The sequence below is a fragment of the Tachysurus fulvidraco genome, chromosome 18, assembly GCF_022655615.1.
Source record: "Tachysurus fulvidraco isolate hzauxx_2018 chromosome 18, HZAU_PFXX_2.0, whole genome shotgun sequence".
Classification (NCBI taxonomy): Eukaryota; Metazoa; Chordata; class Actinopteri; order Siluriformes; family Bagridae; genus Tachysurus; species Tachysurus fulvidraco.
Window position 1 is genome coordinate 8,849,985 of NC_062535.1, and position 11,271 is coordinate 8,861,255.

The 11,271-nt window shown below is 36.3% G+C and overlaps 2 protein-coding genes across 2 annotated transcripts in view; one reads left to right on the forward strand and one right to left on the reverse strand.

The window, feature by feature from the left end:
- Window positions 1-7,715: 7,715 nt before the first annotated feature.
- tmsb4x (thymosin beta 4 X-linked) lies at window positions 7,716-9,942 on the reverse strand. Its single transcript, XM_027156566.2, has 3 exons — window positions 9,787-9,942; window positions 8,849-8,961; window positions 7,716-8,660 (listed from the first exon to the last, which is right to left on the reverse strand). The coding sequence occupies exons 2-3, from the start codon at window positions 8,946-8,948 to the stop codon at window positions 8,629-8,631; spliced, it is 132 nt and encodes a 43-aa protein (XP_027012367.1). The 5' UTR covers window positions 8,949-8,961; window positions 9,787-9,942; the 3' UTR covers window positions 7,716-8,628.
- An 821-nt stretch (window positions 9,943-10,763) lies between these two features.
- pwp2h (PWP2 small subunit processome component) overlaps window positions 10,764-11,271 on the forward strand; it is a 12,682-nt gene continuing 12,174 nt past the window's right edge. The window contains exon 1 of the mRNA XM_027156113.2: window positions 10,764-10,921. Coding sequence (XP_027011914.2) covers window positions 10,904-10,921 — 18 coding nt within the window. The 5' untranslated portion in view covers window positions 10,764-10,903. The remainder of the gene's footprint in view (window positions 10,922-11,271) is intronic.

The window sequence follows — 11,271 nt, forward strand, 5'->3', positions numbered from 1 at the left end:
TGTAAGGTATACACTGTAAAACATGATAACCCCTTTAAGTTAAGTTCAAGTTTTAAAAAATAAATCTTAATGAATTGTCTTGACTACTTCTAAGTTGAAACAAGGTTAAATTTTGATCTGTTAAGCCTGCCGGGTAAACTTTCATTTCTAATTTTATCCATTGCGAAATGTCTTACAATGTAGTTGTTCATTTGGTACAAGCATCTATCTGTAGCAAATAACCTAAAATAACCTACCACTGAAAGATTAATAGTAGCCTTCTGACTGTTAGGTCATTTAAAACCTCAACCTTCCATTCACTATATGTGCTTTGTGTTTATAGGAGTTACTGAATAATTTGCTTTAAGTTGAATAACCCGAAGAAAAGCCTGTAAATGTCTGTAAGGGGTTTTCTAGCTTTTAACTTATTTTTCATTACCTTTTTAGGTCAGCTTTGCTCTGGAGGCCATTGATATATGATCCTCTACAGGACCCAGAACGTTTTCTAACAAGGGAGACAGTAAACTCGAATTATGTAACAGTCTCAATATTACATTAATCTTAAATACTATAAGCAAACATATCTTTTGTAATTCCTTAAGGCTTAGCGGCATACCTGAATCATTTACTGTTGATTAGCACAGAGGCTGTAAATCATGTTGAAAAGCTTTAGTCTGCATATTAAATGAAACCACAACTAAGCCAGTTTAGCCTTACTTGCACCCATTACACAGCATCTTCTGATTCCTGGAATGAGATATAGTGTGCGTTGCAGATCTGGGAATCTGTACAGAGACTAACTGGAATGCTACGCACATTAACAGACTATTATAAACCAATACACAAATATAAACCAAAGTAAAGCATAGCAATGGTGCTTTTCGGGTGTTGGTGTCGGTATCTAAGAGCACACATACTGAAGAGTTAATGCCAAGTGATAAATAACAAATGAAATCTTGTCCCAGCCAAGCAACCCAGAGTAATTACAAACACATTTGTCTCCTGGAGTTGTGAATTAAATGACCTAAGGCATGGTGTTGGGTCCAATAGCTTGTTGAACCACAGAATGAAAGGATAAAGAACATAGTTTAAGTGACCATCTTAAAAAATGTATCCCAAAAGAATCATAAATAGAAATAGGATAAAAATAGGCAGATATTATTTGCATCGATGAGAAAACAAAAATGTATTAGTCACTGACAAGACATTAAGTCTAAGCCTAATGCCAATTAATGAATTAATGAAATATCGTGATTTACTACATGGTTACATAAAATTCTGTACACTGACATATTTTCTTATGAAATAGGAAGTCAGTGTGTTTTTATTAACAAACAATAGCCTTTACACCACAAGAAAATCTGAGAATATCTTAGCATGCAGACTAAATACCAACAACAGATTACAGATGAATGATTGCAGAGAACTTTCACTTATTATTACTAACAGAGTATTCCTGATTCGAGGAAGCGACATATTCCAGCATTGAAGAACACCAAAATAAGATAGTTATAGATAGTTATATAATTTCGATTTTTAGTGATTGCATTTTAACCCAATGTTATATATCTAACATTAGCTAGTTTTATTACTTTGGCTGCTGCTTTTAATTTAGCATAATAGTTAGCTCTATGTTAGCTATCTTGTAGCTGGTCAGACTGAAGTGGATTTTTCAACAGAAAATCATTAAGACAACTAGCAGTCTAGTTAACTTTAAGTATAGAAACCAGGCTAAACTGTTGCCAAACAATACTGTGCATATGTGATTATGAGATTTAAATATGCAAATGTGTGTGTGTGTGTGTGTGTGTGTGTGTGTGTGTGTGTGTGTGTGTGTGTGTGTGTGTGTGTGTGTGTGTTTAAGCAAATAACTTAAACACTATTTGCACATAACTGTACTGAGTGGTCAGGCTATTTTTTCCTGGGTGCAATAAATCTTATTTCTATTTTTTTTCTTTACATTTTTAAAAAGCTATGAAACACAAAGTGGTTACTAAACAGATTCATTAGGCCTGGGTGTGGCTGTAGTTGCTATGCTCCAAAACACATCCACCTTCCTGAAAATGCTGATCAAAGGCTATGCATCAGATGACACAAAGTGCAATTGCTGCCTTTTGCGCTGTTCTAATTAAAGTCTAAGGCCTGATTCTAGCATTGCTATTAAAACAGCTTGTGGGTAATTAAGCCCACAGTTTCTCTCTCTCTCTCTCTCTCTCTCTCACACACACACACACACACACACACACACACACACACACACACACACACACACACACACACACACACACACACACACACACACATACTCTTTCTCTCTTTCTCTGTCTCTGTCTCTGTCTCTGTCTCTCTCTCTCTCTCTCTCTCTCTCTCTCTCTCTCTCTCTCTCTCTCTCTCTCTCTCTCTCTCTCTCTCTCTCTCTCCCTCAGACACATGATTTTAATGTGATTAAAGCCGATGTGGCACTCGCCAGAGATGCCTTTGTCTTTTTGTCTCTAGTTTCCGAATGCTTATCAGCTTCAGGTTCTATAATGATTAATGCTTGCATCCTGCATTTTTTTCTCACTTACCTCAGCAAATATGTATTTTTACACTGGAGTGATGCCAGCTAGGTTTAATACACATTTCTATATGGTAAATAAAATCTATGATGCAGGATTAAGATATATGAACACAGTAAATGTAAATGTAGACTGACATGAACCTAGGTATAATTTTATGTAGATATGGACACTGTATACGGAAGCTGATAGTGTAAGTTAGTAAACTGTCAATTTTATATTTTAGCATTATTAGCATTGTTTAGTTAAACAATCCGTTACACATGATACCAATCTGTGGTTTAGTTATAGGAACTGAGATAAATGGTATGCCACCCTACAATCTCCAGTTACTTTATGGGATTATGGTACGCAAAAATGATTAGGCCTACAAGAACTTAACTAGTAGCTCAAGAATTGCATTAGGTACTGTGAAGACAGTCTGGTGAAAAAGCTGATACGCAACCAACAATGATTTCCAGCTAAAATACATCCTGACTATTGGACCACAGCACATTATAGCCCTTGATATAAAAGTCCAAAACAACACTATTGATTGCTATTTCCTGCCACCGATGCATTAACTCAACGGACATACGTCCATCCCACAACTGCTCAGTTGTTCAGCTCGGTCAGGACTAATGGGAAAGAGATAGCATGCAGAGTAATTCCCATGAACCATCAGCAGCTTTCTCTCTACTGTAATACAGTTTCAGTCCCAACAACGCCCCAAGACAGGGACCATGTAGAGTTAAGAGCATGATGAAGCCTGGAGAGACAACAGAACAAACACAGCCAACCACAATGATGTCTCAGCAGTCAAGAAGTTCTTCCAAACTCCAAATCCTAATTTGTGCTTGTTATTTTTGCCATCTTGAGAAACCTTTAATAAACAAACGTTTGTGAAAAACCTATCAACCCACTGTTGTATGTTTTTCAAAATAAAGTTGCCTGAAAAGGTTCTTTAGTCCAAAACCATATAATAACAACTCTTATGATTCAAAACCTGTTTTTACTGCATGGGGCTGGTACCACAGTGAACTGGGCAAGAAAAAAAACCTTCTATATGGTGTGAACACCTATGGTATAAAATGAGTCAGCTGTTCATTATGAAACCATCAGAAAATGGCTTTCTGTCAGTAAGCTCTTTGAGGAACCCAAAATGGTCGTTCAACTAAGTCATTTTCCTGACACTTATTTTTAGGGTGTAAGCTTAATATTTTTTTCAACATATCCCACAATCTCAGTAACATTTACTATAAACCAGTCTTGGAAATGTTTTTTTTTTATTATTATTATTTCATTAATAGGCATTTGGAAAACATTTTATGTTAATATCCTCTTCATATGTTTAATTTTTTATTATTATTTTTGTACCATTTTCCTTTAAGTCTTTTTTACTTTATTATTTTACATGATTGCACTTTTAATGTTAGCATAGTTTCTTAACGATGAGGAACAAAACAAGGTTGCTGTGGTTGTAATCATTGCAAATAACTCAGGAGGTGTCTGTTGTGTAACAAGCCCAAGATGAAACATTAGACAAAACCGTCAGAGGAATGTAAATCAGGAAGATTGTGGAAGGAAGCCATCATGAAAACCTTCAAATCTTTAGCTGATTAGAGTCGGTTAAGTTACAAAGGATTTTTCAGGATATTTACCTCCATGTGTGTTCTATATGAATAAAAGCAGCATGTTGAGCAGAAAGCATATGATACTATTCAAATACCAAAATGCATGCATCCTAATCCAATGAAGAACTGCCATGTACATTATTATTTAAGAAACTGAAAATGTCACCTTTGTAATCAGAGCCAAAGATCATTCTGGTATACAGTTCAGTTTTCCAACAGCAGCACTTCCTGTTATAACATTAGCATGTGCAGGCACAGGAATGGCTGTTCTGCTGAAACTCACTTCAACAACGATGCTTTCTGCCCCGAGTCTCCATGGAAACAAGAGCTGGGCTGTCTGTTTACTGTGGCTAATTCAGTGTGCCATCCTGATCAACAGATGGAATGATGTTCAGCAGAGGATGATGGGATTAATATTTTAGTCGAGACTAGTCAGCAGCTATGGGAATGATAATGAGAGTCTGTCCATTTCTGAATGGATTTTTTTTTCAATAGTTTAATGCTTCATAGATGCTTTATTGTTGTTCTTATTAATAGTATAATATCATCTCATATTGTGATGATAATAGCCCTATACTTAATATTACTCAATTTTTCAAATAGGTAATATCTTAAGAGGAATCATTCCTGTGATTAGTTTGCAGTATATACAATCATACTGTAATAACTGACAAAAGTAAATCATTACACCATGGCACCTAAGCTAGAAAGCATCACAAAAACATGGATGTTCTTGGCAGTTTGCACTTAAATATTAGTCATGAAATGGCACTGAGCCAGAATCCTGTGTGCAATGGCATGTGAAAAGCTAAATGGTCCCCCACTGGCTTTGCTTGAGACAGGGCAGAAAGATCAGTGGGCAAATAACAGTAGAACTAGCTTGTAACTAGTATTCACTTTATAACGCAATCCTCATAGACAGGATTTATTGAGGGTTTTAGCTAAAATAAAACAGTGTTTGAGATTGAGCTGGAGGTCAGCAGGCAGCTATGGTCTTTTATAGACACTAATTCAAACATCACATACACAATACTCAGTATTAGTAATGTTTCAGTAATATCAATCTAAATGTGAATTGACTGTTGCTCAATTATTGAGCTGTGGGAAGCATACATTTATTTTATAACTGAGAAATATTACTCTGCAGTAAAGTGTAAAATACTATTTTTGCACCGTTATACTGTAAGACCACTACTGAATTCTCAAATCTGAAGGATTCATTTTCTACAACAGACAATAGTTTCAGCTATAATATTAATGATAGTTTTGAATGAATTACTTTGATTAATTTCTAAAGTCTGATGAGCGAGTGACTATTTGAAGCTGCTATGATATAGATGGGCTTCTGGATATTCCATAACATTAAATACAATTAGAAATGGTCAAATAGCATGTAGTAATGATCATTAATAATCCTAAGAACCATCATCGTCTATGTGACATGGGGCTATATCAAACTACCCCAGCGCAGATTATTTTATTAGGTACTTACAGGTTTCTACATGGTGTCATGATAGCAAATATGTAAGACTTTAGATTATGAAATATGAACAGTTTAGTGTGAAAGGCAGGGCTATAAACTGTAGCTTGGTAAAAAAAAAAAAAAACTCTTTAAATAAAGCTTTGTGAATGGGGATTTAAATTCCTGATTTTTAGCAGTCTGTAAAGTTACGTGTAGGCTCAGAAAGATACTGTGCTTTCTGCATGATCTTTTCTATAGCTTTTGCTAAATTCCTAAGGCAAGTCTGGATCTGTTTACCTTTGGGCTAGGTGCATCTTTACTACTTCTTGTCTGCATGGCTGCAACACATCTGCAAAGGGTGTGTAATGTACTATTATAGGTGATTTCTACATATGAGAAGCTCCCCACAGGCAAGGAAACTTTAATTAACGGTCTTCTTCTTTGGAAGGAGGAGGTGTGGAAAGTAACGCCAGAGAGAAAACAGAGTTGCTTACTTGAAGGTGCAGAAGGTGTTTTTCAAGTTTTTGTCCGTGATACTGTTGTGTATAAGGTATACATACACACTCAAGAACTTTCCAAGCTCTGTCTATCCACACACAGCTCGACTTGTGAGACAGATTAAGAGTAACTAACTTAAGACCAATCCACTTACACTGGCATATGAGATTATCTGTGTGCTAAGTGTGTCAGATTGTGTTACAGAGCAGAAAAGCTTATTACGTCATGGACAAGTAAGCTGAACAGACCACCAACTAAAGTGCATGCATAAATTATATTGGTCAATATGTAGGCTACAGGTTATAGGTTATAGTATAGTTGAATTATAAATATATTCCCTTATATAGATCTTCTTGAGATGATGTGACTAGATCACATCAAAACAAAACATGAAACAAATTTATCGACTTCTTAATAGATAAACGTTAGCAGCTAGCTGGCTAGTTAATATTTGTCTATGATGTTGCATTACTATTAAGTTAACCTCTCATGTTTTAAAGCAAATTACATTTCACTTTTCAGTAGTTAGCTAGCCCTTGGATTCTAGCCTTAGGGCTGTGGGTTTGATAGCATCGTGGTCTGGCTAAACTCGCTAAACAATCAGTTGGGGGAAGCTTATTGTTTGCTTACAAATTTGTTAATTAGTTGACTGATTAGATCCTGTAGGCAAAGAGCTAATGCTGCTAAATGCTAGGCCACTGTTTGAACAAAAATCGAAAAAGAAAAAACTGAACCAGACTGAGATTAAATGGCAGATACGTTATCCATTTCCATGAACTGAAAAATAATAATTATATGAATGTGATTGCCAGTGAATTAATCTCTCATTATGCAATACATTCAATGTGTTGAAGTCTCATTTAAATGTAATGACATTAGATACTGTACTATCAGTACAGAGACAGTTATTTAGTAAGTTAAGCTGTTTAGTTGTCAGTTTAGTACTTTACTAAATTAAAAAAAATCTAAAAATAACATTGCCATCAACATTGGTATAGAATCAAGCAACAGATCATTTGGCTAGACAGTTGCAAGTGTAGGTCTGCAATCATATGCTAAATATTCAAAATGTCATGAATCAGCAATATGGGTGAAGCTTGGAATATAATTGAATATAAACCTTCTGATGTACATTTTAGAAAATATTAAAGAACACTAACTCATGTAATGTTAAGGCTTTGCAGGTAAACACTGATTTTAGGCAAAGGAAGTAGGCTTTGAAACGCCACGTGAACAGCACATTTACACACTAATTGGATGGTCTGAGTGACAAGTCACCAGCTGCTAGTCAGAACACCTCACTGCCAGCACAGATACTCAGATTTACATTTACACACTACATAAATTTTCACCAAACTGACAAATTGATTTGAAGTCTTTTCACTTATGTAAAAGAAGATTGTTGGCTCTCCTATTCAATTAGCTGGTCACATTCATGTGCACACATTTTAATGCTAAAAGGAAAACGTTGACTAGGTAGTTTAGACTAGTACATTAAACACTACATATACATGATGCATCATTAAGTAAAAACTTCAAGGTAAAGTCACTATAGGTTCCTGGACAATACTCAACTTAAAGTGAAAGCAAACAATGAGTCAGAAAAACATTTTGATAACAAAGGCTTTATTACAACACGTTCCTTTTTTCCATTTGAGAATGGGTTTGTGGCAAATTAACATGGTTTGCTGAATTTTACAGAAACCCAAAGGGAAAAAAAAAAAAAAAAAAGTCAACACTTGAAAGCAATATGGATTTTTTTTCCAGAATTGACAGTTTCAATACAATTGAAATTGGGTGCAACAACAAAACAAAACAAAACAAAAAAAAAAGCAACCTCCCCAAAAAAACCCACATGTACAAAAAAAAAAAAAAGGGTACAATCAGTTTTAAAAAACCCTCTTGTGCCTTAGGAATGTTTCCCCATCTAGTTGGCTTCCACCATTTCCTCTTTTGTATCAATCAAAAAGCATTTGCTTGAAGCAGTGCTAAGAAGGTATTTAATCATTAAGGACGTACAAAAATCAAATTGTGCATTTTACTGTAAAACTCAATTTCTTAATAAAAAAGGAAAAAAGAAATGCAACGCCACAAATTGGTGAGCTGGTCACACATTGACATAAAGCCATACCCCAATTGGTTAATGAATTTTGGGAATGTCCACATTCCAAAGCCACGCCCCCTTTGTCCTTTGCCCTTCTTCCTTTTTTACACCACTAGCCGAAGCCATGGAGTCCAGATGGATCCAAGCTACATGCGCCAAGGTTTAGACGCGCTCTTCACTGCTAGTTTGGAAAAGGGGGTGGGTGGATGGTTTGTCTTCTGGCTGTTGGTGGAGGATGATTTCAGGTCCACCCAACGTTGATGGCAGCTTTAGGTTTTTCGTTTTAGCATTATCTTCCTTTTTTGTTTTTTTGACATTTTGGTTACGGAGTTATACAGCTAAAAGAAGTGAACAAAAAGAAGGCAATGTGTGGGAAAGGGGGTGTGCACAGTGCATGATGGCAGCTTGGGGTCTTCATGATGACGCCTGCTTCTCCTGTTCGATGGCTGCAGAAGCAGGAGGGGGGAGAGAAGAACAATTAGATGTCATCATAGCTTTAGCCCACACCCTTTTTTTTTTCTTAACAGGTTCTCTGTGCAACATGCAACACAAGGTCTTGCACAATCCTGTTAGAAATCACTTCCTCTCTTTCAGCATCATGATCCATTAAAATAAAAATAAAACAAATCCTTACTTTCTTTAGATGGGAGTGGGTTCTTCTCCTGGGTCTCAGTCTTCTTCAGCTTGCTCTTGTCAAAGCTGGTGACCTCCTCAAGATTGGGTTTGTCAGACATGGTTGCAGGGTGTCTGTCAGGGGGAAAAAAAAGAAAGAAAAAAAAAAAGTCAAAAATTGCACATTTCCCCCCTTCTGAATAACCATTTAAACCGCCTACAGCGTCCTGTTCATTCTACCACCTTGTGCATTGCACATTGTGAGAGCTTTAGTCCAGCCAGAGTGACTGCTGCACTGACCACACGAGAACAAAACCGCACCCTTTTTGAATGGCGTCTGAAAAAAACCCCGAAAAAACGCCAGAACATTTACACGCTAATGCGACCAGGCACAGTGAGTGTGAGGAGAAGAATGCATTCAAAAATATGCAAATATGACATGAGAAATTAACTTTTAGCATTTTTTTTTTTTTACAATCAGACATTTTTACGCACCCCCACGTGCGCACACAAAGATTTCAACGCTTCTGCTTAAGAACCACCGCCCATTTAGGTTTAATCACAAAAACGAACAAACCTAACGTTTTACTCAGACCCCAACCCTACGGTCTCATACATACGCATCCGTTTTATTATCTTATTCATGCATTTATATCTACAAAGCGCCCGAGTGACTAATCAACATGCATTAACAGCCTGCAGCACAAAGGCGCTCATGCAACAAAGGAAAGATGTCAGCAGATCTGATTTCCGCAGTTACACACCTACACGCACACATGCATTAATTATAAAAAAAAAAAACCCACAAATCCATAATTTTTCGATTGTTAATTCTTGCACTCAATGCATGAGTGTATCAGATGCGTCAAAATGAACCGAAAAACAGCAAAACATCAATATGCATCACCATCGGCAATCATGAATACGAGCATAAAATTAAAAATAAATCACAATGCATACCTTGATAGACCAGTAAGCGTTTATGATCTCTGATATCTCTGGGTTGCAGCAATGTATCGCGCCACTGCGCAGAGTCGTATATATGCAGACTGGTATGCAAATGAGCCGGTGACGTCACGTCAAAGCCCCGCCCCGTAAAAGGATCAACTGACTTTATGTGATGTTCGCTCAACACCACGAATCTTCTTCGTTTATCCACATATATACACACTGACGCAAGTGTAAACGCACAGTTTGTGTTTTAAGTATTACAAATTATCCATCGGTTGTTTAGTGTCTTGATTTTGAACGGGCTAAAAAAAAAAAAAAAGTGTCTCGGCGCCACCTGGAGGTCACAGAGGAGTATTACAATAGACAACCATTTTAGACTTTTTTCCCCACTTATCGCTCTCTATAAACTATAAAAATATATTTTCAGCTATTTCCTTAAGTACCTTCTATCTACAAAACTATTTTATTATGTTCAGTCATTATATTTGACTTTGTACACATTTTTGCTGTGCACAATTCAAATATTAGTCAGTCCATGTGTTTATCACTGGTGACCTCATCATGGGTTTGTAAAAGTCATCATTGTATCTTTAGGTAGCTAACCGGTTCATGGTGGATCCATACACAATATATATATATATACACACACTATTCACACCTGCAATGCAATTTAGTGTAGTCAATCCCATCCTCTGTGTGTGTGTGTGTGAATAACGCACGAATGCACACTTGTTCATAGTTATAAGCACAAAGAGAAAACATGATGTGAGGAAATCTGTGGAAGTCTATATAAGCACTTTAAGTATATGTAATAAAATAACAAATATAACAAAAAACATATTCCTTCTTACTTCATATAAAGTGCCCAAGACATATCCTACAACATTACTGAGTTATTATTACACATTAACATTATCATCATTTTCACCCCGAAACTTAATTTTGGATTATGATGTAATTTTATTTTGAAAAGTCTGACCCGGAAGTAAAACTCGACAACATACCCGTATAGATACACACGTGTTTCTGTTGGAAGAAGCAGGCGTCTCTATGTAACATACACCAGGCTTTCTGCTTATGTCTGCAGATGAATGGTGTAAATATTTAAACGCCTTTTTAGACCAAGATGAAGTTTGCGTACAAGGTATGTTTTGACACATAACGTTGTTAACATTGTAATAGTGAACCTTTGAAAGAGAGAGAGAGAGAGAGAGAGAGAGAGAGAGAGAGAGAGAGAGCGCTAATGAAGCTAGCAGGCTAACATAAGGTTAGTTTTAGGTAAATTTCAGATGAACGTCAAAATGTTAGAAACAAGGGCATCTGTTTGGGCCGATTACAGATCAACTCAACCTGAGCTGTTTGCATTTTATTTAGTTTGGTACATAAAGTTTAGTATAAAGTTCACTTTTAATGCCATATCTGTCTGTCTGTCTGTCTGTCTATCTATCTATCTATCTATCTGTCTGTCTGTCTATCTGTCTATCTATCTAATAT